This window comes from Mustelus asterias, chromosome 15 (assembly GCF_964213995.1).
Source record: "Mustelus asterias chromosome 15, sMusAst1.hap1.1, whole genome shotgun sequence".
In the NCBI taxonomy this organism is placed as follows: Eukaryota; Metazoa; Chordata; class Chondrichthyes; order Carcharhiniformes; family Triakidae; genus Mustelus; species Mustelus asterias.
This window is the reverse complement of record NC_135815.1, coordinates 56,561,665-56,589,612: the sequence shown is the minus strand read 5'-3', so window position 1 is coordinate 56,589,612 and position 27,948 is coordinate 56,561,665. Positions and strand designations below refer to the sequence as shown.

General features: G+C 41.8%; 2 protein-coding genes across 6 annotated transcripts in view; both read left to right on the top strand.

Moving 5' to 3' along the window:
• The window catches only part of LOC144504524 (protein transport protein Sec23A), a 43,402-nt gene extending 42,376 nt beyond the window's left edge, over positions 1-1,026 (top strand). For all 5 annotated transcript variants that reach the window (XM_078229939.1, XM_078229941.1, XM_078229942.1 and 2 more), the window contains one exon: positions 423-1,026. In XM_078229939.1, coding sequence (XP_078086065.1) covers positions 423-512 — 90 coding nt within the window. In that variant the 3' untranslated portion in view covers positions 513-1,026. The remainder of the gene's footprint in view (positions 1-422) is intronic.
• A 9,063-nt stretch (positions 1,027-10,089) lies between these two features.
• On the top strand, positions 10,090-26,161 carry LOC144504725 (glycine N-acyltransferase-like protein 3). Its single transcript, XM_078230470.1, has 5 exons — positions 10,090-10,139; positions 17,209-17,389; positions 20,223-20,330; positions 25,382-25,502; positions 26,025-26,161. Exons 2-5 carry the CDS (start codon positions 17,306-17,308, stop codon positions 26,159-26,161), a joined length of 450 nt encoding a protein of 149 aa, XP_078086596.1. The 5' UTR covers positions 10,090-10,139; positions 17,209-17,305.
• The last annotated feature ends 1,787 nt before the right edge of the window (positions 26,162-27,948 follow it).

The window sequence follows — 27,948 nt, the reverse complement described above, 5'->3', positions numbered from 1 at the left end:
AATGGTTTTATATTATTTTGGCTCATAAAACTAATCTCATTTTAATGAGCCATGATTTGGGTGGCACAGTGGTTAACACTGCTGCCTCACAGTGCCAGGGACCTGGGTTCAGTTCTGGCCTTGGGTGAGTGAGTGGAATTTGCATGTTCTCCGTGTCTGTGTGGGTTTCCTCCCACAGTCCAAAGATGTGCAAGTTAGGTTGATTGGTCATGCTAAATTTCCTCTTAGTGGCCCAAGATGTGTAGGTGAGGGGGATTAGCAGGGTAAATGTGTAGGGTTGCGAGGATAGGGGCTGGGTAAGATTCTGTAATGGCGAGTCGGCGCAGACTTGATGGGTTGAATAGCCTCCATCTGCACTGTAGGGATTCTATGATTACATTATTAGTCGCTTGCTTCTCATGTGGTGTTTTTATATTCTTCAGGAATCTGGAGCCCCTATCTTGACTGATGATGTCAGTCTTCAAGTTTTCATGGACCATCTAAAAAAGCTAGCTGTGTCCAGTGCATCATAAATCCACAAGAACACAAGAAAAATGCTGGAAAATTTTGAATGTTACATTATTTTATTCTAGGCTATAACAGTTTAACCATATTTGTGTCTCATCATGCTTATTGTTTGGTTTGCTTGGTACTTGACTGTGTTTAATTATTTGATCTGACTCATTCCTAAAATCATAGCATTCTTAGAGAAACTCTTTTTTAGCAACGTTATGTTCCTCTCTAATTTATCATTCCATCAAATGTCTTTTATATAAGTGCAAGAAACTAGTAATAAATAACAAATATATTGACTAATCTGTCTAAATTACTTTGAAAATTATCTACAGGAGAAATTGTTTTTTTAGTCTGCTTTAAAATTGTAATTTTAAAGTATCTGTTTGTTAAAAGTAACCAGAAGTTTATGCAGAAAGAATATTGAATTTGAAGAATATTTATGTTGCAGAATTATTCACTGTAAAGTCTTCAATGTTTAGGAAGATAATTTGTGGGGATAATTATACATGTAATAATTATTGTTATCTTTACGAACTATTTCATTTTCCCTTTGTTTACACTTCTGCCTATCTGTCTATGTGCTGCTCACAGCGCCAGGGACCCAGGTGCAATTCTGGCTTTGGGTGACTTTCTGTGTGGCGTTTGCATGTTCTCCTCATGTCTGCGTGGGTTTTCTACAGTGTATGTGCACAGTTCAAAGATGTGCAGGTTAGGTGGATTGGCCATGCTAAATCTTCCCTTAGTGTTCCCAAGATGTACAAGTTGGGGAAATTAGCAGGAAATATGTGGGGTTACGGGGACAGAGCCTGGGTAAAGATGCTCTGCCGGAGAGTTGGTGCAGACTTGATGGGCCAGAGGGCCTCCTTCTGCACTGTTAGGGATTCTGTGATATAGACCTTAAGTTTTTACTTTGACCTTGTGTAAATGGTTTTGAATCTGACTTCTTGAACCTGAATGTACTTCCCTTTTGTCAATCTGGCTTTTTTCAGTTCTGAGGCAGGATTGACAAAAGGGAAGTACGTTTGATAGCTGAAATGTATAACTGAAATAGTTACTTAAAGTCTTTTTAATTTTCTTAATTATAGCTTTTTCCCAGAAAGACCATTCCAAACACTTGCTATTCTTCTGAGAAAATATTTCTCCTCACCTCTGTCTTGAATGGTAACCTGTTACTTCTAAACAGTGACCCCTAGCTTCAGCTTCTCCCTCAAATGGAAACATCCACAAGTGGGCGGCACGGTAGCACAGTGGTTAGCACTGCTGCTTCACAGCTCCAGGGACCTGGGTTCAGTTCCCGGCTTGGGTCACTGTCTGTGTGGAGTTTGCACATTCTCCTCGTGTCTGCGTGGGTTTCCTCCGGGTGCTCCAGTTTCCTCTCACAGTCTAAAGATGTGCGGGTTAGGTTGATTGGCCATGCTAAAATTTCCCTTTAGTGTCCTGAGATGCGTAGGTTAGAGGGATTAGCGGGTAAATATGTAGGGATATGGGGGTAGGGCCTGGGTGGCATTGTGGTCGGTGCAGACCCGATGGGCCAAATGGCCTCTTTCTGCACTGTAGGATTTCTATGATTCTATGATCCTCTCCACATAGACCCCCTCAGGATCTTTAAAGATTTCAATCAAGTCACCTCTTACTCCTCTAAACTCCAGTGGATACAAGTATAAACTGTCCAACCTTTCCTCATAAGACAATCCTTTCATTCCAGGTATTAGTCTAGTAAACCTTCTCAAAACTGCTAACATGCTTACATCCTTCCTTTTAAATAGGGAAACCAATACTGTACATAATACTTCAGATGTGGTCTCACCAGTGTCTTATAATACTGAAGCAGAACCTCTCTACTGTTATATTCAATTCTCCTGCAGTAAACAAAATCATTCGATTAACTTTCCTAAGTTATTGTACCTGCATACCTTTTGAGATTCATGCACTAGGACACCCAGGTCACTTTGAATCTGAGCTCTGCAGTCTCCCACCATTTAGCTAATATGTTTTTTAAATTCTTCCTGCCAAAATGGACAATTTCCTTTTTGCCCACATTATACTCCATTTGCCAGCTCTTTTCCCATTTACTTAACCTATTTTTGTCCTTTTGTAACCTCCTCATGCTCTCTTATAACTTACTTTCCTATCTATCTTTGTGTGATCAGCAAATTTAGCAACCATACTTTCAGTCTCTTCGTTCAAGTCATTTAAAGTGTTTAGAGAATTTGGGGCATGACTGGACATGGCACACTTTGGACTTGCTGTTCAGGTGTTGCGTAGTTGTATCTATTCATTATTTCAGTCTGGCATAATACTGCAGCCAATTTGACATTGTCTCAAATTGCTTCCAGAGTAGATGGAAGCAATACTAGATGGTCCATTATACTATTTTTAGTACCTAAAACAATTAAGATTGGTGGTGGTGACTTAAACAACATTTGAATTTATTTAGCATTTAATCAGGTTTAAAACATTTTAAAGCACTTTACACGCAACAAAATTATTTTGAAGGTGCATTAACTGTTTTGGAGTCAAACTTCTGGCCTTCTGATTGGCATGTCCTCTGTTTTATGGGTGAACCAAGAATTATCCTGCAAATGATGCATGTTTCAGCTGTGTTAAGCTGAGCAGATGATGGTGGCAGCTCATAGTCAGAGTTGTCCTTCCCATGCTCTTCACACACAGTGAGCCTTATTTTACCATTTTGATTCTAAGTGCTGGGTGGCCTTGAAATTGGGAGTGTTTCAGACCCGGCTTTTAGACCCATTCTGAGATACCCCCATACGCACTCTGTCTGCAAAAATATCAGCGAGTCCCAATTGTACTGCAGAAGCCTGTGGGTGGGGCTTAACGCACCCAAAACCCTGCAGCTCCAATTGGCAACTCCAACTGCGCATGTGCAGAAAAAAAGATAGATGTGGGTCCCCTGCCACATCCCTCCCGGGCCGGATAATGCCCCACCCCCACAACATTACTGACCCCCTTATCCCCCTGCCACCCCAGACCGATCATGCCCCCCCCCCCCCCCCCCCCTCCCTCCACCAATCTCCGGTAGAGTGGCAGTGGACCCCATCCCTCACCGATCTCAAGCAGAGTGGCAGTGGACTCACTTTGCACTTCGCCCCTCCCCCCCCCCCTGCAAAGAGTTGTCAGACGCTAGGCACCTACCTCCTCACTAACTGGAGCGCCCGAATCAGACTTGTATGGAGCATGTCTGTTGCGCACCGATTCTGGATGGGCAAACATGGTAAAGGGGGAAGTGCCAGTAAAGTCAATTTGAATGCATGCAAATGCAGTTAAATGGCTGTCGCACCCGTTCCAGGCTCAATCATGATCGCAACCATTTTTGGGCCTTGGTAAAGGGGGAACAGGTGCGGAGGTGGGTGCAGATCGCACTACTCGCCTCATGCCTGACTTTATCAAGTTTTGGTGCCTGAAAACAGGCACAACGCGATGATAAAATCGGGCCCAGTGTCTGAAGAGCATGGGAAAGAGAGAAAAGAGCTGATGTTCGAGTCCACATGACCCTTTGTCAAAGCTAAAAGGCATAGAAAGTCATGCCTTAAAATCATCAAGTGAACTCTCCAATGGCAGAGTCAAATTTGTGGGTACGAAGGTCTGAAGAATAAGCACGTGGTTTTGAAACTAGCAACATGAGGAAATATTTTTAAATCCTAAAAGGAGAGTGTAAGCCTATGAAACACTTTAAATGTTGATGTAAATAATTACTGATCTGCACAGAAGAGAAAATGCTGGAAAATCTCAGCAGGTCTGGCAGCATCTCTAAGGAGAGAAAAGAGCTGATGTTTTGAGTCCAGTTGACCCTTTGTCAAAGCTAAAAGGCATAGAAAGTCGTGAGTTGTTTACATGGTGTAGAATATGATTTGAATGTAAAATTACATATTATGGCAAATTAATGACAAGATATAAAAGGAAAAAATGATGAAATTCAGAGACTTAGAGTGGTTTTCTCACCTTGCATAAATTATAGTAGGGTAAACCTACTTTCCATAGGTAAATGTAGTTCCAAAGAAATCATAGAAACCCTACAGTACAGAAAGAGGCCATTCGGCCCATCGAGTCTGCACCGACCACAGGCACCCAGGCCCTACCCCCATATTCCTACATATTTTACCCGCTCATCCCTCTAATCTAAGGGGCAATTTTTAGCATAGCCAACCAACCTGCACATCTTTGGACTGTGGGAGGAAACCGGAGCACCCGGAGGAAATCCACGCAGACACGAGGAGAATGTGCAAACTCCACACAAACAGTGACCCAAGCCGGGAATCGAACCCAGGTCCCTGGAGCTGTGAAGCAGCAGTGCTAACCACTGTGCTACCGTGCCGCCCATAGTTATCCAGGCTCATCCCTTGCTCTTACTTAAGCTACTGATTTGGACAACCTCTGTAGCTACCTGAAAAATGTTTTCAACTGGAGTTCCTCAGGGCTCAATACCCTGTTACGGACAGGAGAGGGATGGTGGAATTACTTTTCCCTTTCTCTTCACCTCTTGGTTGTCCGCAACAAAATGTGTTAAGCAGAAGTGTGTTAAATCTTTTAAATATTGTGCATTTTGGTAATTGTCACTAAGCAGGCTTCTGGGTAAGTTTAAATCGGAAGAAAAGATAATGGGTGGGATTTACGGTGCGAGCAGGTGGTGGCCCACCATTGGCCGGCAGTGGAATCTTCTGGTCCTGTCATTTGTCAACGGGGTTTCCTGTTGAATGCACGCCCGTGGTGGGTTGCACTATCGGCGGGACTGGTAGACGTTGCCGGAATGAACAGCTGGAAAGTTCTGGCCAATGTTTATTCACACAACATCACAAAACCAATGAAAAACACACTCTCCCTCACACATATACACGCATGCAAATAGAGAATGATCCTAAAGAGTGAAGCATGCAGCTGGGTTGTTAACAATACTGAGAAGTAAATCACTGGATAAAAGCAAATTACTGCGGCTGCTGGAATCTGAAACCAAAAGAGAAAATGCTGGAAAATCTCAGCAGGTCTGGCAGCATCTGTAAGGAGAGAAAAGAGCTGATGTTTTGAGTTCGCATGACCCTTTGTCAAAGCTGAAAGGCATAGAAAGAGGGAGATATTTATGCCGCAGGGTGAGAGAATGAAAGCGGAGTCATAGCCACAAAAACAAGGGGAAAGGCCACTAATGTCAGTCCATAGAGAGAATAAAAGGTGTGAATAGCCAAGCAGCAGAGAAGCTGAAATCGGAGGGTAAGATATCACAGATGAAGATGTGGGGGGATATGGGTGGGAGAGAGGTAAAATTGAGAAAAAGGGGGAAAAAGGTAAGGAAAGGGGAGATAAAATAGGGGGAAAGTGGCGGGGAAGAAAAATAAAGACAATTTTTTAAAAAAGGTCGAGAACAGTAAAAAATAAAATGAAAACAAAGAGGTCGAGCTAGGGTAGAGCTAATCATCTGAAGTTGTTGAATTCGATGTTGAGACCGGAAGGCTGTAATGTGCCTAGCCAGAAGATGATGTGCTGTTCCTCCAGTTTGTGTTAAGCTGCACTGGAACATTGCAGCAGGCCAAGGACAAGACCTGTGGGCATTGGAACAGGATCGTGTGTTAAAATGGCAAGCAACGGGAAGGTCAGGGTCCTGATTGCACACAGACCGAAGGTGCTCAGCAAAGCGATCACCCAGTCTACATTTTGTCTCTCCGCTATAGAGGAGACCACATTGGGAGCAGTGAATGCAATGCACCAAATTGAAAGGGGTGCAAGTGAAACACTGCTTAACCTGGAATGAATGTTTTGGGCCTTGGATGGTGAGCATAGAAGCGGTAAAGGGGCAGGTGTTACACCTTCTGTAATTGCATCGGGTGGTGCCATGGGTGATGGGAGAGGTGTTGGGTATAGTGGAGGAGTGGACTAGGATATCCTGGAGGGAACGGTCTGTGTGGAATGCTGACCAAGGAAGTGAAGGGAAGATGTTTGGTGGTGGCATCATGCTGGAGTTGGCAAAATTGCAGAGGATTATGCTTTGCACGTGGAGACTGGTGGGGTGAAATGTGAAAACAAGGAGGACTCTATCCTTGTTCTAGGAGGGAGGGGAGGGGGTAAGGGTCATGGCGCTGAGAAGTAAACCACTTCGTTAACTACTCATTTTAAATTTTACACATTACTGGCCTTGATGGATTTTCTCTCATGTTTCTTTGGAGATAATGTTGGAAGTTTCTAGATTTCTGGACAAGGTTATGTAAAGGTGAATCTTTGCAGGTGAAAATAAATTAATCCCCCCCCACAGCCTGGGGTGACTAGTTGTTAGGTAGGGTTTTATTTCTTCTGGTTGGAGGAAGAGTCTCCCTTGGCCTGATGGTTTCTAACTTACCTATTTCCACAGATGCTGTTAGGTCTGCTGAGATTTTCCAGCATTTTCTGTTTTTGTTTCAGATTCCAGGATCCACAATAATTTGCTTTTACCTTATGGCTGTTTTTGCCTATGTCTTGGGAGTACCAAGTTTTATTATCTAAAGTCAGCTTCTATCATGTTACCACATGATCAATAAATACTTCTCTTGTCCACATAAATGATTCGAAGATGGAAGCCATTGCTATACAATGGGAGTTTTATGGTGGTTGTTCACACCTGCTTATGATGAACTGACTTCTCTGCACCATGTTAAGGGCTAAGCTTGCTGACACTCTATCTGGTAGGGGGGCCATTAATTTTGAGTTTTGATAAATACATAGGCAATGGAACTGTAAATTCCACAAGTGATTTCATCTCTGGCATGCCTATTCAAGGGAGGGCAACCTGCCCATGGTCATTTATATGTGGAAGCATGTTCAGACATGAGTTAATCTTTGAGCAGAAATCACAGAAGGTCATCTGATTTTCCAGCAATAATTTTGAGAGGGCAAAACATTAACTTTTTTAATGGTTACTTTCAAAAAGTCCACATTGAGTAAGTTTGTTTCTTGAGAGTTAAGAATATAAAACAATAAACCTCTGGCTTTGCAAAAGAGGATGTTATATGATGCACATGTACCTTTAAAGAATGTATCTCACACTGCTGCCAACCACTATCATCTCTACGGGACATGATGCATTAGTCCCAAGATTTGTATTCAGTAAATGCAGCAAATGGAAGAAGTGAGGCATGTTTACTTGGGTCCCCAGTTCAAATTAATGTATAAAGAACCAATCCTTGTTCTATTATTGGCATGTTTATTTTGAATATAACATCTTCCATTTATCTACCTCTTCCACCAGCCTATGTCCTCCTTACATGCACCCAGTAAATGTCCAGCTTTTATGAGGCTGCCTCCATTGTGCCAATGGTGGATGAATTGCACAAATCCTATGCACTCTTATCTATCCATTAGTATGGCTTTCTACTTCCATCTGCTTTGAAGTAGTGGTTCCATGTTGCAATCTTTGGGTTGAGTAAAGAGGTCTTCTTGGAACACTTTTGGGATATATGCTGTCCTGAAGTCACAATCATGCCCCTTGTCTCTTCATCTACTGATAAATTGGTCAATGTTCTGTCAGTTGTTGCCTGAATACATGAATTTGAGACTGTGTATGGGGAAATTGAACTTCATTCATAAATGATTGACTGTTGACTATATTTTCAATGGATTTTTAAGTTGTCAGTCAAAGCCGATGTGTTCAGTCTGTGGTGGCCTGTGCTGCCAATAGCAATTTTTAATTTTATTGGCTTGTTCATCTGGTTCAGAAATATTGAGATCTCAAACAGCTTTATGTTTTGTCAGAACAAAGTAAACTCAGTTAAAAGTTCTGCTGCCTTCCATTTAAGTGTTGGACATTTTGTGGTCATCTTTTAGCAGTAGAATTCCTGCAAAAAATTACCTGGAACTTTTGACAACTATTCAGACTCTGGGCCTTGAGTTGCAGTACCTTTTGTGGCCACTACCTTGGCTTATCATGGGTTGTTATTTATTGCAATGTTGGTGCTGTTGAGCTCTTCTTTCATGGTTTCGCGCCAAGCTCCGCCCACAAGTGATCTGGGCGCAAAAAAATACATTGCAAACTTCAGATTTGGCATGTTTTAGCTGTTAGGCGCTGTCACTGGACAGAATCTTTTTGATGTGGAGATGCCGGCGTTGGACTGGGGTAAACACAGTAAGAAGTTTAACAACACCAGGTTAAAGTCCAACAGGTTTATTTGGTAGCAAAAGCCACACAAGCTTTCGAAAGCTTGTGTGGCTTTTGCTACCAAATAAACCTGTTGGACTTTAACCTGGTGTTGTTAAACTTCTTACAGAATCTTTTTCCCAGCCCAGTCTCCAGTGTTTAACTCTTCCCCAGCCCCATAGGAAAGGTACAGTGCAGAAAGAGACCATTCAATCCATTGTGTCTGCACTGCACAACAAAGAGAAAAAGGAATGTTCATTTTAATCACAATTTCCAGCACCTGGTCCATGGCCTGCAGGTTACAGCACTTTAGATGTTGATCCAAGTACCTTTTAAATAAGTTGAGCATTTCAGACTCAACCACCAACTTAGGCAGTGAATTCCTACCACCATCTGAATGAGAAGTTTTTCCTCACCTTAAATCTCTGCCCCCTGGTAATTGCTCCGCAGCTAGAGGAAACTAGTCTTTCCTGTCTTGGCCCCTCATAATTTTGTACGCCTCAATTAGGTGACTCCCTTAGCTGCCTCTGTTCTAAGGAAAAAACTCTAGCCTAGCCAATCTCTCCTCTTAACTGCAATCCTCAAGCCCTGGCAACATCCTTGTACATCTCTGCACCATCTCTAGAGCAATTATGTCCTCCCTGTAATGTGGTAACCAGAATTGTGCACAAAATTCTAGCTGTGGTCTAACCAGTATTTTATACAATTCCACTATTACATCCCTGTTTTCAATATTTTGCCTAATAAAGGAAATCATTTCATATGTTTTCTTGACTATTTGTAGGGACAGCAAACAGCAGTAGTGGAGTTGTGCTTAAATTTAGACCCTTCAAAGTAAGTTAAATCTCCGTTCCTATAAAAAATTTGCAGCACGTAAATTTAATAGTATTTAAGTTCTCCCATATTTGAACAATCTTCTGGGACCTGGAGCCTGTTGGCTGTGTAGCAAGGTGCAATCCCAGAACTAAGATACAGTGTGCAAGATCCCGGCACAATCTGTAGAATCATTTAAACGAGGCGAGTTGATTAATGAGCTATTTTATTTCTACACCCGTTCTTGTATATAAAAGGATTGCGGTATATACACTTTTCAGTCACATCTTTAAAAACCTCTTCGTGACTATGATATTGGGAAATCAATTCGGGTTCTTAAATTGATGATAACATATCGTTTAACATATCCACCCCGAGCATTATTGCCACTGGAAAGTATCAGGAAAGTGTCCCCACGTTGGAAACATAAAGTAGATCTTGTCAACAACAAATGGACCAGTGCAAAATTACGCCACCGTTGTGGCTGAACCTAAACGCAAATAGCTGACGTTACTTGCGCATAAAACTGAAAGTAGCCAATCACTTAATTGAGTATTTTATTGACAGCCCTTTCAGCCACACATACAACCCGTTCAAACTCAGCGAACAGGAATGAGATTGAAGTATATTCCAACCCAATTAACTGCAGCGTTAACCCCGGAACTGTAACTCCTCGTCTCGACAATCTGACCATATTTATTTCGGACAAGGACAAACACGGGTAGGTTTGTCAGCTTTTGTTAAATTGTGAAACTGATGGTACCAGGTCTTCTTTATAACAACTTGCGTTAAATTTACATCGAGTCAAAGGAGCACCAAAGGTGAACAAGAGTTTTGCAGAAGTTTTTTTTAAAAAGAAGTATCTGAAAGTGGGAGAATTGAACATAGAACATTACAGCGCAGTACAGGCCCTTCGTCCCTCGATGTTGCGCCGACCAGTGAAACCAATCTAAAGCCCATCTAACCTTAACACTTCCAATATCATCCATATGTTTATCTAATGACCATTTAAATGCCCTTAATGTTGGCGAGTCCACTACTGCTGCAGGCAGGGCATTCCACGCCCTTACTACTCTGAGTGAAGAACTTACCTCTGACATCTGTCCTATATCTATCACCCCTCAATTTAAAGCTATGTCCCCTCGTGCTAGCTATCACCATCCGAGGAAAAAGGCTCTCACTATCCACCCTATCTAATCCTCTGATCATCTTGTATGCCTCTATTAAGTCACCTCTTAACCTTCTTCTCTCTAACGAAAACAACCTCAAGTCCCTCAGCCTTTCCTCATAAGACCTTCCCACCATACCAGGCAACATCCTAGTAAATCTCCTCTGCACCCTTTCCAATGCATCCACATCCTTCCTATAATGCGGTGACCAGAACTGTACACAATATTCCAAGTGCGGCCGCACCAGTTGGGAGAGAGTTTGTCCTAAAGGGTGGAATGAGAGGCCAAAGTTCGAAGAAGTCGACAGTTCCTGGAGTTTACAGTGAGAGGGAAAAGACAAGCTATAATAATTAAATTGTCAGTGTCCTTTTGGCTAAGATCAAGTGTAGTATGGTCGGCAGCCCATGGTTGGCCGCACTTGGTTGAGGTCATTAGGTTACACTGGGGCTTCATATGAAGCAATTTTTTAAAGCGGCATCTCGGCCTTTTGGCTAAGATGCAAATGAGCTCAAGTTTTGGAGGAGGAACCTCCCCCTTCTCCAATCAGCTTGGCTCATGTAGATCAGGCCCAGGACAGGGTGGTTTGGTCGCTCGCCCTGTCTTGTCAGCCTGGATCTGAAATGTCTCAACTTGTTGAGACTCTGAATTGGATTTGATTTGATTGAATTGGAAAAGTATTTTAAAAAATTAAATTGTCAGTGTTGGGGCATCAACATTCAGAGTTCGTCAACAAATGCAGAATAAATACAATAACCCCGAATAGCCAAGTGCACGTCATTCAATAAAAGGAACGAGAAAATTAACTTTATTCCAGTCAGAAAATTATTTATATTTACAATTAGATATGCTGACGGATAAAAAAACTAGGTATAATAAAATGGATTGAATGTAAAATATAAAATAACATCGACTGTAAAACATTCATGGCAAATCACTGGTAATATCAATGAGTATCTTGGCACTTACCAATAATGTATATTTGTCTGTTAGTTATCCGGTAGAGGTGGACTATTAACAAAAACACACAGACTTTGGATGTTTCAAGAATTTAGAAACCTTGGGGGCAATTCTCCCATCCAGTGCAGCGGGCCGGGAGATTTCAACGCAGCCGGATTAGTGCGATCTGCACTGGGCATCCAGCCCCAAACGCCTCTCCCTTCTGGCGCTGTCAGCTCCACGCCGGAAATAGGCCCGGAGCTGCATTAGGTCTCACAACCGGGCGGCACGGTAGCACAGTGGTTAGCACTGCTGCTTCAGAGCTCCAGGGTCCCGGGTTCGATTCCCGGCTCGGGTCACTGTCTGTGTGGAGTTTGCACATTCTCCTCGTGTCTGCGTGGGTTTCCTCCGGGTGCTCCGGTTTCCTCCCACAGTCCAAAGATGTGCGGGTTAGGTTGATTGACCAGGTTAAAAAAAATTGCCCCTTAGAGTCCTGGGATGTGTAGGCTAGAGGGATTAGCGGGTAAATATGTGGGGGTAGGGCCTGGGTGGGATTGTGGTCGGTGCAGACTCGATGGGCCGAATGGCCTCCTTCTGCACTGTAGGGTTTCTATGAATGAATTCTATGAACCAGGTTAAAATCCAACAGGTTTATTTGGTAGCAAAAGCCACTAGCTTTCGGAGCGCTGCTCCTTCGTCAGGCAAGTGGGAGTTCTGTTCACAAACAGGGCATATAAAGACACAAAATATAAAAACTGATAATAAGAGTTTTTACAAATATATAAAAAGGAAAAGATTGGCTAAAGTAAATGTTGGTCCCTTAGAAGATGAGAAGGGGGATTTAATAATGGGAAACGAGGAAATGGCTGAGGCCTTAAACAAGTTTTTTGTGTCGGTCTTCACAGTGGAGGACACAAATAGCATACCAAAAATAGATGGTCATGGGACTGTAGGGGGTGAGGACCTTAAAACGATCACTATTACAAAGAGGTAGTGTTGGGTAGGCTAATGGGACTAAAGGTAGACAAGTCCCCTGGTCTGGATGGAATGCATCCCAGGGTACTAAAAGAAACGGCAGAGGCAATAGCAAATGCATTAGTTGTAATCTATCAAAATTCACTGGACTCTGGGGAGGTGCCAGCTGATTGGAAAACAGCTAATGTAACACCACTGTTTAAAAAGGAGGCAGACAAAAGGCAGGTAATTACAGGCCGGTTAGCTTAACATCCGTAGTTGGGAAAATGCTGGAATCTATCATAAAGGAAGACATAGCAGGACACCTGGATAAGAATGGTTCAATCAAGCAGACGCAGCATGGATTCGGGAAGGGAAAGTCATGTTTGACTAATTTACTGGAGTTTTTTGAAGAGGTGACGAGTGCGGTTGACAGGGGGGAACCGGTGGATGTATTGTATTTGGATTTCCAGAAGGCTTTCGATAAGGTGCCTCACAATAGGTTACTGCAAAAGATAAAGGTACACGGAGTTGGGGGTAAAGTGTTAGCGTGGATTGAAGATTGGCTATCTAACAGAAAACAGAGAGTAGGTATAAATAGGTGCTTTTCTGGTTGGCAATCCGTGACTTGTGGCGTGCCGCAGGGATCGGTGCTGGAACCTCAACTATTTACCATATACATAGATGATCTGGAGGAGGGGACCGAGTGTAGGGTAACAAAGTTTGCGGATGACGCCAAGATGGGTGGGAAAGCAAATTGCATGGAAGACAGAGTCTGCAGAGAGATTTGGATAGGTTAAGTGAGTGGGCGAGGATCTGGCAGATGGAGTATAACGTTGGTGAGTGTGAGGTTATCCACTTTGGAAGGAATAATAGGAAAAGGGACTATTATTTAAACGATGAAAAATTACAACATGCTACTGTGCAGAGGGACCTGGGGGTCCTTGTGCATGAATCACAAAAACACAGTTTGCAGGTGCAGCAGGTGGTCAAGAAGGCAAATGGAATGTTGGCCTTTATCGCGAGAGGAATGGAGTGTAGAAGCAGGGAGGTCATGCTGCAACTGTACAAGGTGCTGGTGAGGCCGCACTTAGAGTACTGTGTACAGTTTTGGTCCCCTTATTTAAGAAAGGATGTATTGGCTTTGGAAGGGGTGCAGAGAAGGTTCACTAGGTTGATTCCGGAGATGAGGGGGTTGGCTTATGAGGAGAGATTGAGCAGACTGGGCCTGTACTCTTTGGAGTTTAGAAGGTTGAGGGGAGATCTTATAGAGACATATAAGATAATGAGGGGGCTAGACAGGGTAGAAACATTGAGATTGTTTCCACTTACAATGGAAACAAGAACTAGGGGGCATAGCCTCAAAATACGGGGGAGTCAATTTAGAACAGAGTTGAGGAGGAACTTCTTCTCCCAGAGGGTAGTGAATCTTTGGAATTCTCTGCCCAATGAAGCGGTAGAGGCTACCTCGTTAAATGTGTTTAAGTCACAGATAGATAGGTTTTTAGCCAATAAGGGAATTAAGGGCTATGGGGAGCAGGCGGGTAAGTGGAACTGAACCCACTACCAGATCAGCCATGATCTTATTGAATGGCGGAGCAGGCTTGAGGGGCCAGATGGCCTACTCCTGCTTCTATTTCTTATGTTCAAACTCAATTTACAAAATAATGGTTGGAATGCGAGTCTTTACAGGTAATCGAGTCTTAAAGGTATAGACAATGTGAGTGGAGAGAGGGTTAAGCACAGGTTAAAGAGATGTGTATTGTCTCCAGCCAGGACAGTTAGTGAGATTTTGCAAGCCCAGGCAAGTCGTGGGGGTTACAGATAGTGTGACATGAACCCAAGATCCCGGTTGAGGCCGTCCTCATGTGTGCGGAACTTGGCTATCAGTCTCTGCTCAGCGACTCTGCGTTGTCGTGTGTCGTGAAGGCCGCCTTGGAGAACGCTTATCTGAAGATCAGAGGCTGAATGCCTCGATAGTAATGTCCATTGCGCATGCGCTAATCTCAGGGCTGACAGATTGGCACATGTGCAGTGGCCCGCTCAGCGCTATGCTGCCAGCCTCTCCAGCGGGAATAGGCCTCGCCCCCTGAAGTGTAATGATATTTACGCTGGTGGCCTATCCAGTGCACAGAGTGTGGAAGATTCTTCTCTGAACTCCCACTGAAAAACTAGCGTGAATTACTCCAGTTTTCAGGCAAATTTGACACTTAGATTTTTGGGGGGGAATTCCGGCCCTTTTCAGTGAAATCTATAGTAATGGCAATTATGGTTTGATATAATGTAACCTAATTACACCAAATATCATGGAACAACATTTTTAATAAACAATGCGCATAATCACTGCAACTTTGTGACAGTTTCATGGGCAGAGTTTTAGTGCACATCTGTTGGATTAGCAGGTTCGAAGTAAGTGTCAGAACTGCAAAACAGTTTGCATTTTGTGGGGCTTAGATTGAAATTCTAAAATGAGGTGTTGCAGCTAAAGTGCATCATTTTCATCCTATTAAAGTTCAACCCTAAATTATTTTGCAATGCAACTGTTTAGAGGCACAGCTTTGAAGAGGTTTTCGGGACCTGATGGATTTGTGTTCAACTTAAGGATGCTTATTAGATAAAAGAGCAATGAGAAGGACAGCTTCAGTCTGAGGCCATAATGGCAAAGGAAGACATTCATTTTTAATGCAGCAAAAAGGGAGGCAGTTTCAGCTTACTGGCAGGGGGTGGGGGGCGGGGGGTTTGTACAGAATCACTGCAGTACTGATTTACCTCTTCTCATAGAATCACAGTATCAGAGAATTGTTAAAGCGCGAAAGAAGGCCATCCAGCCCATTGTGTCTGTACCAGTCCTCCAAATACCATTTTCTCGCCTTCGTGTAACACTTCACATTCTTCCTTTTCAGTTAATAGTCTAATTCCCATTGTAATGCTTCGATTGAACCTTCCTCCACCACACTTGCAGACAGTGCATTCCAGACCTCAACCACTCACTGCATGAAAAGGTTTTTCCACATCGCTTTTTTTGCCAATGACTTTAATTCTGTGCCCTGTCGTTCTCAATCCTTTTACAAGTAGGAACAGTTTCTCCCTATCAATTCCATCCAGACCCCTCATGATTTTGAATACCTTTATCAAATCTCCTCTCAGCCTTTTTTTAATCCAAGGAAAACGGACATAACTTCTTCATTCTATCTTTAAAACTGAAGTTCTTCATTCCTGGAACTAATTTGGTGAAAGTTTTCTGCATTCTCTCAATGTCATCATATCCTTCCTAAAGTACAGCGCCCAGATTTACTCCAGCTAAGACTAAGCTGGAGATCTACTCCAGCTAAGACAAGTTATCTTACCCATAACCTCTTTGCTCTGTACTCTGTGCCCCTACGAACAAAGTGTAAGATACTCTATGCTTTGTTAACCGCACTCTCAACCTTTCATGCCACCTGCAACCCTTTTACAGTTTTGCCCATCATTATATTATCTCTCCATGTGCTTCCTACCAAAATGAATCACTTCACATTTCTTCAAATTGAATTTTGTCTCCCATTTGTCTGTCCATTCCACCAACTTGTCTGTGTCCTTTTGAAATTCTATATTATCCTCCTTGCAGTTCATGATGCTTCCAAGTTTCATATCATTTGCACATTTTGAAACTGTGCCATGTACACCAAGCTCTAGGTCATTATAATCATTGAATGGTCACAACATAGAAGGACACCATTCAGCTTGTCGTGTCCATGGCAGCTCTGCGCAACAACTTGGTTAGTCCCATTCCCCAGCCCTTACCCATAGATCTATAGCTTTTTACTTATCATTGCATCATAAGGTTTAGGCTGGCTGTGGAAAAGAACAAAGAGCAATCTGGAGTAAAAATGATTAACTGGGGAAAGCATCTTTAATGGGGTAAGAATGGATCTGGACCAGATAAATTGGAATCAAAACAGAAAGTGCTGGAAAAACTCAGCAGGTCTGGCAGCATCTGTGGAGAGAGAATCAGAGTTAATGTTTCAAGTCTAATATGACTCTTGTTCAGAACTGAAAAGAGGTAAAATGTGATGGGTTTTACACTGTTGAAAAAGGAAGAGGAACAAGTGAGGCAAAAAGAGGTCAGAAATAGACTAGAGGGCAGGGAGAGATCAAATGACAAAGTTGTCATGGAACAAAAGGCAAAGGGAGTGGTAACCATAGTACATTTTGAAGAGAAAAGTGCCTATGCTAATCTTTGGGGGACTCCACTTATGACCGGTTCCCACCAATGTTGCACTGAAGGTGCATAGCTGCACAATAAGGAATTGTCATATAAGGGGCTAGTAGACTTTGCACAAGGGATGGTCCCTTTAAGATGCATTCATGCATGAACTTGAGGCAATGTTAAAGGGACTGTGCAGACCAGGAAAACGGCTATGTACAGTAAAGGGACATTAAACATTTTGTCTACAAGAATGTAACCAGTTTCTTATCCAACCCAAAATCTACCTGCCGGTTTCTCCAAACACAATCTTATTCATAGTTCTTTGGGCCATTTACATTGAATGTATTTATGTAACCTTTAGCACTGTACGATAATTTTTAAGTAATCTTGAATTGTATTATGTCACTTTTATGTGACCTTGGTGTGACAAAAGAAATGTCTCTTCTTCCTCCTTACTAGAAAGGGAATTCTCAAATACTTAGTGAAATTTATGTTCTTTAAGTGATGTTAACTTGTATCCCTCTATGCCTTCTTCAAACAAGACTGACATCTGCATCAGGCAATATACTCTGTGCTGTGCAGCACATCTCAACAAGGGTCTTGCCACTTTGGTTGAAAGTAATTTTGGTTCTGCCTCCTATGACCATGGTTTTAATACTGAATGAAGAGAAGCTACTGACTTTAGAAAAAGCTTTGCAGAATTATCTGCCAGCTGCAATAAAGGTAAGGGTGTATCTTATACTGGTAAGCATGGCAGGAGATTCTTTGTACTTTTATCTATTAACAGTAAAATGTAAATATACAGTATTTAGTACATTGTCATTTGCATAAAAGAGTGGATTTAAGACACTAAAGTAGATAGAATTAAAGGAAGCAGTAAAAAATTACAATAGCTACAAACATGTGTAAGAATGCAGAACAGTGGCTGGTGAAATTCGACACCTTCCAAATATAGAAAGGAGAAAGTTAATTACTCGTTTACTCAGTAAACGCTAGGACAATGGAGGTTAAAGTTGAATAAAATCAGTCCTCATGGGGAGGAATTATATTTTGAAGAGAATATGAAACAGATGGTACTGCAAGGCTACCTTTTAAATACTTGCTACATTCTTCTATTGAAGATGGAACTTGGGTAAAGAAGCACCTGATTGGCAGCACCTTTCAAATCAAATTTTTCTTGCACCTCACCTGACCAGTGCAGAGCAGCAATCACAAATGCTGCATTGCATGGCAAAAACAGTAAGTAAAACTGGAAGATGTATGATTGAGCAGTGTAATGCTCTGGTCACCTCACATCTGCAATATTGTGTTCAGTTCGGGCTGCCAACAAACAAAGGAAATATTCAAGTTCTGGAGGTAGTTCAAAGAGGAGCCACAAGGCTGATCATGACTCCTGCATCCTACCATGGCCCTTCAACCTCCATGATGACCTATGTCTCCTACCCATCAATGGCCCTTTATAACCCCAATGCCAACTTAGTGCCAGTTCATGCCAACCCATGCCCACCACGTTTTGCCCTTAGACTTATAAGGCCAACTCGCCCAGTAGACATCATGGGCAGACCTTTGAATCCACACTGAGATTAAATAAAATAAAGTTCTAGATATCCACTGTAGACTTTATTTTTTTAAAACTCTCAAAAACCATTTGCTAAATTTAAATTCCTGAAACTACATTATTCCTTATAACAACTAACATTTCATCAAATTGCATAATTCCTTATAAAAACAAGCACTGGAATTTATAGTCCCACTTTTTTTCTCTGGAGCGTAGGAGGCTGAGGGGTGATCTTATAGAGGTCTATAAAATAATGAGGGGCACAGATCAGCTAGATAGTCAATATCTTTTCCCAAAAGTAGGGGAGTCTAAAACTAGAGGGCATAGGTTTAAGGTGAGAGGGGAGAGATACAAAAGTGTCCAGAGGGGCAATTTTTTCACACCGAGGGTGGCGAGTATCTGGAACAAGCTGCCAGAGGTAGTAGTAGAGGCGGGTACAATGTTGTCTTTTAAAAAGCATTCAGATAGTTACATGGGTAAGATGGGTATAGAGGGATATGGGCCAAATGCAGGCAATTGGGATTAGCTTAGGGGTTTAAACAAAAGGGTGGCATGGACAAGTTGGGCCGAAAGGCCTGTTTCCATGTTGTAAACCTCTATGACTTCAAAGAATACATAATCACTTGCTGCTGTCAATCAATCTGTGGAATGGCAGGCAGTCTACCGTGATAATAAACTGTTGTGAAGTTAATCATGCAGCACTAATCCAGCAATGATGTCCCTCAGGCTGATAGAATGAAATAGCCAACAATTACTTTTCAACACTCCAGATGATTCTCTCAGAGTTAAAGGACAGGAGTTTTAAATTCCTTGACAGCTAACAGCTCCCTTTGACATCCACCTTGACACTTCTGACAGTTCCAATGAGTATCTGTGCTTATATATACATATATTCATATTCATTCCTACGTTTAGCAAGCTTAAAAGGCACCTGATCTCCTACAAAGACGTCCAGGGACAAATCCAAAAGGGTACCCTTTTCCTCTCTAAATGGGTACCCTGGCTATCTAAAGGGATGCACAAAGTTCAAACTTGCTCCTACCAGGTCTAATCCGTGCACAACAGGTTTCAGATGCTTCTTGCACCGAAATCACATGCATGGAGGCAGCTGTTAATTTCTATGGGCAGTTGCCTCTGCAAAATGTGCATGCACAAATCCCAGTCCCTGTGAAAATGAAAAGTGCTGCGTTAGGGGTAGGATACCTGGATTCGGGCCTCATTTTTGCTCTTTGTCATTGTGAAAATCCAGGCCTTGATCTGTCCTTAGCGTTACCTCAAGATTATTTTCAAGCACGGCGTTTTGCCACAGAGTTCATTGTTGTGCCTTTCAGGTCACCATGAACAGAGTGCAAAATTGTACTGTTGGGCTACCCAAGTATGGTCAGAACTCAGCTCATATAGCAAACACTGCCAGCAGCATCCAATTATCAATGCTGCCAGTGTCACTTTATCTCTGGAGACAGGAAGTAAAGCTACCTTGCAGGATTGTGTTCCCTGACTCCACCCATACCATCTGCAGAGAAAGTTTTGCAATACATACAGTAGTTTTAGTCTCCAGGTAAACCAAAGCATTAACAAATACAGAGAGGTTCATTCATCATTCATCCTCAGCACAACAGGAAAGCAGGTAGGGGATTTTTGTTGCGTTTTGACTTCTTAGATGCCTCATCAATCAATTGCATCATCAAAGTCTCAGCTTACCCAGCAAGGTTACTTGTTAGTTAAGTTGAGCATGGAAATTGTAAAACTAATTTAAATAGATACATTGAAATCATTCTTCTTGTTCAGATTATGTAGATTTAACTGGCGACTTATCTGTTTTTCTGTCATTTATAATTGATCAGGAGCATACTTTCTACTCCCTTTTGCTAGTAGAGAAGTTTAGTTTGATCCCTCCACATTGGGAACTGTCTTAATTGAGTTACTTTATCATGCAGAGTGACACAGTTTTTCTAGATTCCTTGTTGTAAAAGGTGTTCTGTTTTATTATTGTTCTAGATTTATGGAACTATTCTAAACATCAACAGAGGCAAGATATCTGATCTGGAAGTTGTTGTTGATTTTTGGCCTAATTTCAGCACTGTAATATGTCGACGATGTATAAAGGTATTCAAATGTACTTTAAGTTGTGTACTTTATTGCCAGTAAAAAAACAAGATTAAGTAATATGAAGAAAAGATGAAAGTCACCAAAGTCCCAGAGGATCGTAGGCTGTTCTCCTCCTTCTTGAGAGAGAGAGCTGACTGGTGGTGATTTAACCTGAGAATCTCCACATCTCACGCGAGGAGCAAGGTTGAGAAGGCAGGACATTCAGTGATAACCTCAGCCAGTACAGGAATCGAATCTGCGCTTTTGGCGTCACTCCACATCATGAACCGGCCATCCAACCCACTGACTTCAACTCAGTGAAGTAAACAGTGGCTGCTGCCCAGATGTCATCCTTCTTTCTTATGACATAGAAGCCAGCTTCTATGAAGTGAAATTTAATTTCTTTCTCAACAGGTATTACAATGCTAAAAGATGGCAGTTTGCATTTTTGTTTCCTCTACAACAGGCACATACCCCCTTTAGTATTACTCTTTCTCAAGTAACTCTTTCCTTACTGGAGTAGGCTATTCAGCCCATTCAGTGTGTTCTACAATTCCGTTAGTTCATGGCTGATATGAATCTTAATTCTACCTTCCTACCTTGGCAATGTTTTATTATCTTTTTGTCTAACAAAAACCTGTTTGGTATTTCCTTAGCCTCAAGAGCATTTTGAGGGAAAGGGTTCCTGATTTCCATTGCCCTGTAAAGAAGTACTTTCTGACATCACATCTAAACCGCCTTGGTCTAACTTTAAGGTCATGCCCTTTTATTCTGGTTCCATCACCAAAGGAAATAGTTTCCCTCTATTTACTTAATCATATGCCTTATCTATTGACCTTTTTTATTCATTTGTGGGATGTGGGTGTCCGTGACAAGAGCAGCATTTATTGCTCATCCCTAGTAGCCCTTGAGCAAGTGCTGCTGAATTGCTTTCTTGAATCATTGCAGTCCATTTGGTGTGAGTACACCGACAGTGCTGTTAGAGAGAGAGCTCCAGTTTGAGGAAAAAAAGAGAAATGAAAAATCCCAAACTGGAAAGGAAAAGAGAAATCTGAAAACTCTGAGCAAAAATGTTTAAGGGGAGTTTTGATAGAGGTGTTCAAAATCAGAACAGTTTTGATCAGGATAAGTAAAAAGAAACAGCATCTAGTAGTAGAAAGACCAGTATCCAGAGGACAAGGTTTTAAGGTGATTGGTAAGAGAACCAAACATCATATGAGGAACCATTGTTTTAAACAATGAGTTATGATGATTTGGAAAACAGTGCCTGAAAAGGTGGTGGAAGGAGATTTGATACTAACATTCAAGAGAATTGTGGAAGCGCTTGAAGGGAAAACATTTTCAGGGCTACGGGGAAGGGGTAAGGAGAGATGGTAGCACAGTGATAATGTCACTGGACTAGCTCTCAAGACCCAAGCTAATGCTCTAGGGACATAGGATCAAGTCCCACCATGGCAGCTGGTGGAATTTAAATTTCATTAATAAAAACTGGAATTTAAAGCTAATCGCAGTAATGGTGACCATGCAACTACCATTGATTGTTGTAAAACCCATCTGATTCACTTATGTCCTTTAGGGAAGGAAATGTGCTGTCCTTATCTGGCCTTTATGTGGCTCCAGATCCACAGCTTGGTTCTTAACTAGCCTCTGAAATGAACCGGTAAGTCACTCAGTTCATGGGCAATTAGGGACAGGTAACAAATGCTGACCTTGCCAATGATGCCCACATCCTATGAAAGAATACATTTAAAAAAGGAGGGAAATGGGATTAATTGGATAGCTCTACCAAAAGAGTCAGCATAGGCACAATGGGTTGAATGGTCACTTTCTGTGTCTTATCATCATATAATTCTGAGGTAATACAGAAATAATTAGACATAACTTTGGACATAGCTGATAGACTGTGAGTAGCATGGTTAGCATACTGCCTCACGGTGCCAGGGATCTGGGTTCAAATCCAGCCTTGGGTGTTTGTCTATGTGGAGTTTCCTCATTCTTCCTGTGCCTGCATGGGTTTTCTCCAGGTGCTCCGGTTTCCTCCCACAGTCCAGAGTTGTGCAGGTTAGTTGGATGGGCCACAGTAAATTGCCCCTTAGTGCAAAGATGTGCAAGTTAGGTGGATTAGCTATTGTAAAATGCACGGAGTTACGGGGCTAGGGTGGGAGTGTGGGCCTGGGACAGATGCTCTTTTGGAGACTCGATGGGCCGAATGGCCTCCTTCTGCAGGGGTTCCATAGCTCTATGCACTGCAGCAGTTAAAGAAGGATGCTCACCACTACATTCTCCAGGGCAATTTGAGATGGGCAATAAATGCTGGCCTATCCATTGATGCCCACTTCTCATGAATGAATTAATATAAAATACAAGTGCAGGTAATAGAATATATTCGGGTATGATGCAGGCTGGATCCCACAAAACCTTCTGGGTTTCTTAGAATTAAATTACATTCTTCCCATTTCAGGCACCCAATCACTTCTAACTCTTGAGTCACCCAGTTCCCATCTCACGAAGTTTAATTTAACAGGCCCAAGAGCAAAATTTGAGTATTTGCATATTGAAAATATTTGTATAACAAATCATTTATTATTTTTCTCCCTCTGTATTTGTACTCTTTCATGTTATGGGTGCCCTCAGAAAGACTGCATAAGTAAGCTCATGGTTATTGGACAGAGCAAATAAGAGGTGCACAAGCAATAGGAGGGATTTTTCCATGCTTGTGCTATACATCTTTCCAAATGTCGAATGGGAAAATACACAAAGCGATCTCTTTTCCACTTCATAGGTCAACACTTCATACGTCAACTCAATATAGTACATTACAGCGCAGTACAGGCCCTTCGGCCCTCGATGTTGCGCCGACCAGTGAAACCAATCTAAAGCCCCTCCATTTGTTGAGCTGCCAAGAAATCTGTTACTGATTCATAATGCCATTATGACCTAATGCAAACTAGTTATTCTTTCTCTTTTGTCTATTTTGCTGTGTGTTCTGCAATTTGTTTTCCATTAACTCTATTCTTCAGGCTTTTCCAGTTCAGCACTCACATCCTTTTCTGAGCTCCTCCACTTAAGGTGCACTTCTCTTTTGCGCTGTGGTTCCACAGGCAACTGTACTTTCCTTAAGTATCCATCTTTCTTATGCATGCCTTGAAAATGAGTGTTAGCAACCTACTCAATCCTGGAAGAATTTGCAGCCCAACCCGAGCTGCCCTTAAATAACAACCACACAGTTACTATGGCCAGAATTTGCCTTAATTTTTAGGCTGGTGGGAAGATTGAATCTCTATGGGGGAAGCCTGAAATATAATGGATGGGCTAAGGCCCATGCCTGACAAATCTATTGGAATTCTTGAGGATATAACTAGTAGAGTTACCTAAGAATTGGTGGCAAGGTTTATTTAGACTTTCAGAAAGCTTTTGACAAGGTCTCACATAATGTTAAAGCACATGGGATTGCAGGTAGTATCTTGAGATGCATAGAAAGTTGGTTAGCAGATAGGAAGAAAAGAGTTGGCATAAATGGGTCTTTTTCTGATTGGCAGGCAGTGACTAGTGGGGTATCGCAGAGATCTGTGCTAGCACCCCAACTGTTCACATATATTAATGATTTGAAAAAGGGAACTAAATGTATTATCTCAAAATTTGCAGATGATATAAAGTTGTAAAGTTGGAGGATGAGCTGTGAGGAAGATGGAGAGATGCTTCAGCTGATTTGAACAGGCTGAGCAAGCGGGCATATGCAATGTGAGATTATCTACTTTGATAGCAATAATAGGAAGGCAGATTATTATTTGAATGGGTATAAATTGAGAGTGGTGGACATTCAACTCCTCGTGCATTAGCCAATGAAAGTAAGTGCGCAGGTACAGCAGGCAGTTGGCCTTCATAGTGAGAAGATTTGAGTGTTACAGGGATGTTTTACTCCAATTGTATAGGGTGTTGATGAAGCCACACCTGGAGTACTGTGTGCAGTTTTGGTGTCCTTATCTGGGGAAGGATGTCCTTGCTATAGAGGGAGTACAGCAAAGGTTTACCAGGCTGATTACGGGGATGGCAGGTCTGTTATTTGAGGAGAGACTAAGTTGGTTAGAATTATATTCATTGGAGTTTAGAAGAGTGAGAGGAGATCTCATAGAAACTTTAAAAATTCTAACAGGATTAGAAAGGGTAGGTTCAGAAAGAATGTTCCTGATTTTTTTTTTGGGGGGGGGGGTCCAGAATTAAGGATTATAGTTTGAGGATAAGGAGTAAACCTTCTAGGACCACGGTGAGGAGAAATTTCTTCACCCAGGGAGTGGTGAATCTGTGGAATTCACTACCACAGAAGGTAGTTGAGGTCAAAACGCTGCAGGATTTCAAGAAGAAATTAGATATAGCTGTTGGGGCTAAAGGGTTCAAGGGATATGGGGGAATCAGGATGTTGAATTTGATGATCAGACATGATCAAAATGAAATGTGGAACAGACTCAAAGGGCTGAAAGCCGGTTTCTGCCTCTAACTTCTATATTTCTATGGGCCACACCCATCTTAAGGTCCAGTGGCCTCCCTCTCCCCAGGCCTCTTTCCCCAAGATCCCAATTGCCCCCCTCATGCCCCCCACACCTCCTCCACCCCAGACCAGGCCTTCACCACCCTCCCCGCCCTGGGATCCCTTGGACCTACCTAGGCCTCCTACTGCAGACTGTGTTGCCAATGTCTTTTTGAACCTCCTCTGCTTTCCACTGCAGAGCTCTCGCTGCAGGCACTGGAAATTGGCCGGCAACTCTCTGAAATGGGATTTCTTCCCACGTGAGGGATGGAAGTCTCCCTGCAGCCAATCAACGCTCATTGGAGTTGGTGAGGATGTGTTCCATCCACTCTTTGAACAGTGGAAACAAGAAGCTGCCGTTCAAAAAATTCAGGCCTATGTTGTCCCTTAAACTATCATATTTTCCAAGAAAGCTGACTGAGGGACTATTTATTCGAATTAAAATTTACAAATTGTCTTTTTATTGATGAGGACAAATTGTCCCTTTAGCTTATTCATTAAACTAAGTAATAATTTTGTCTTACGTTTGTTCTCTACTCCGTAGGAAGAAATATACAATTTGGCTGAATGTACATTTACTGTGTTTTCCAAAGATCAGAGCAGTTTATACAATCTTCTAATGAATGACAATGTTGTCAACTGGACAAACAGTTTCATGTTTGGAGGTACGATGTCTACACAGCGAGCAAAGTACCTGTAACTGATTTTGTGTAACATTTCATCCAAAAATCTTAGCCATCGTTATAATTGCCAATCTATAAACTATTCTCTTTAACCTTTCCCATCACCTTTATAATTTTATATGTAAACTTATATTTTATATGTAAATATAATAATGACACCTTAAATATTGCCACATTGGGTTCATTATTTGAAAGTTTGAAGAAGTGATTGGATAGTAGCTGTTTTGTAAAATCTTTATATTGCCCCAAGGCAAAAACAGCTGTGTAGCTTTGTGACTCAGCAAACCTAACTTACATGGGTCCAACAGGGCAGTCCTGTCTTTGGATCTTCAGAAGGGCCCTTTGAGGTTGGACTATGAGGTTTGAGGCAGTGAACGGAAGGTCTCTAGAAGAGATGAGATCAGTGACTGTCATGATTATGATGCCTTTGATCGCCAAGATTGAATTGTAGTTCTTGTATACCTGAAGAGCAATTACTCAAACTCCTAATTTGTTTTTCTTAAGGGATTGATACAAGTTATCTTGAACTGGTGAAGGATGTTGCAGCTTGCAAAAAATTCACAGTAAACATTTCAGTCAGTACATGTGCAATGATACTCGAGGATCCAGGGGACCTGCTTGACATCACATCAGAAAAGTAAGCACTATCTTTCTGTAGTACATCAACTTACAAACAGTATTATTCACTCAAATACTCTCTGTTTTTGCAAGAATTGTGGGATGTTATGAATATCTAGTACATGGTTCATGTTAATAGTTTAGAGGTAAATTTCAGTTCTAGGAAGATTAAAGATTAACTGTAGAAAATGGAATAAGAGCAACTAAAACAGCTTGGAGTCTATTACACTAGATTGGGGCCATGTTGACTTAAGGGATTGACAGCTAGAAAGGTAAAATTATAAAGCAGCAGGTGGTCTTATGTAGCTGAGGTGATATCTACATTGCTTGCAAATAAGTGCAGTCGAGAGATGTTTTGTTTTTGGGAATCAAATTAGTTTAAAGCATACAGCGAACTCTGAAAAGCTTTGTTGTCATGAAGATGACTGGATCTTAATAAAGTTGTTTGGTTTCAATTTACTGGGGGAAACAGTAAGTTGCAGTTTAGACCTCATGTAGTTTGCAGCTCACAGGGAAGCCTACGCCATGGGGGCTCAGAAAAGTATTGGAGACGTGAGAAGCTGCTGCAAGCACACTGGTTCTTTGTCAGTCAGTTAGAATTCAAAAGAAACCCTAGTAGCCACTTATATCTCACTGCAGCCAGGAGACTGAAGTTTGGAGCAACTTGGGGCAGTGCCAGCTTAGTAAAACTAGCAGTCTGCAAACTAGCTGGAATTGTGTAGGAATGAGAGGTAGGATCACAGCTTTGTGAATCCCATGGAATAGTCTCAGAAGAGATTCAATCATCAGGAGTTGAGCAGGAATTCCCAAAACAAAACATCTCTCTGGACTGCACTTCTTCGCAGGCAGTGTCGACATCATATCTGCAGCTAAGACCGCCTGCTTTTTTAGGATTTTACCTTTCTAGCTGTTAATCCCTTAAGTCAATGTGGCCCCAATCTTTTTATTCTGGATGGAATGTGTGTGATATGAGAGAGGAAGCAGAACAGGAATTTCAATACTCGGAGGGAATGTTTACGTTTCTCACTTCTCTTACTGAGTCATCTTAGTTATGCTTCATAGGGGCTCTTATTCTGAAGCAGTGATTCATGAAAGATCCATCTGCCTCCCAAACAAAAGCAGGGGCATCATATTAGCCTGCAGTGATATCCCAGTAACCATACTGCATGAGAATAAGGTCCATTAAAACAATACCAGTTGTAATTTTAATAGATCTCCTTTGATGGTACTATTGTATTTGCAAAGACCCTGCTTTCAACCAACATTTCTTTTATGTTCTTCAATAGAGAAAGTATTGGAGTGATTTTTTTTCACCCAAGCACTCAGGTGGTCCTCTCCTTGGTGAACTGTCAAAACCAGATCCAAAATGGACTGGAAACGTAACCATATTATTTAAATTAAGTTGATCCTCACAATGAAATGGTGTCAGCATGCTCTTTGGCAAATAGGTGCAAATAACATATTGCTAACTAGTATTGTGTGATCAGAAAGCTCTTTAGAAAATCAATACCAATTTGTAACCTTAAAAATAATAAAGCTTATGCCAAAAGAGACTGGGACTTTTTCTAGAAATCATATCATTGTGATAGAGTGATCAAGCAATCTAAGGCTGGATTAAAGTTCCAGTCTGTGCTGGTTGTGGATACATATCCCAACGCCACTAGAAATTGCAGTGCTTCACCGCAAAAGGGCATGTATTTTAAATAATCTAATTTGATGGTTAGGGGAGAAAACTGGGTTGTGGCACCAAATTGGACAGCTCTTGTTCAGGGTCGTGGAAATAAATTGGACATTTTGTTGTGGGTTGTGG

Coding starts and splice junctions, on each gene's coding strand:
- LOC144504725 (XM_078230470.1), top strand. CDS start 17,306: ATGACCATGGTTTTAATACTGAATGAAGAGAAGCTACTGACTTTAGAA. Junction 20,331..25,381: donor TATGTCGACGATGTATAAAG/GTATTCAAATGT, acceptor TCTACTCCGTAG/GAAGAAATATACAATTTGGC. Junction 25,503..26,024: donor AAACAGTTTCATGTTTGGAG/GTACGATGTCTA, acceptor GTTTTTCTTAAG/GGATTGATACAAGTTATCTT.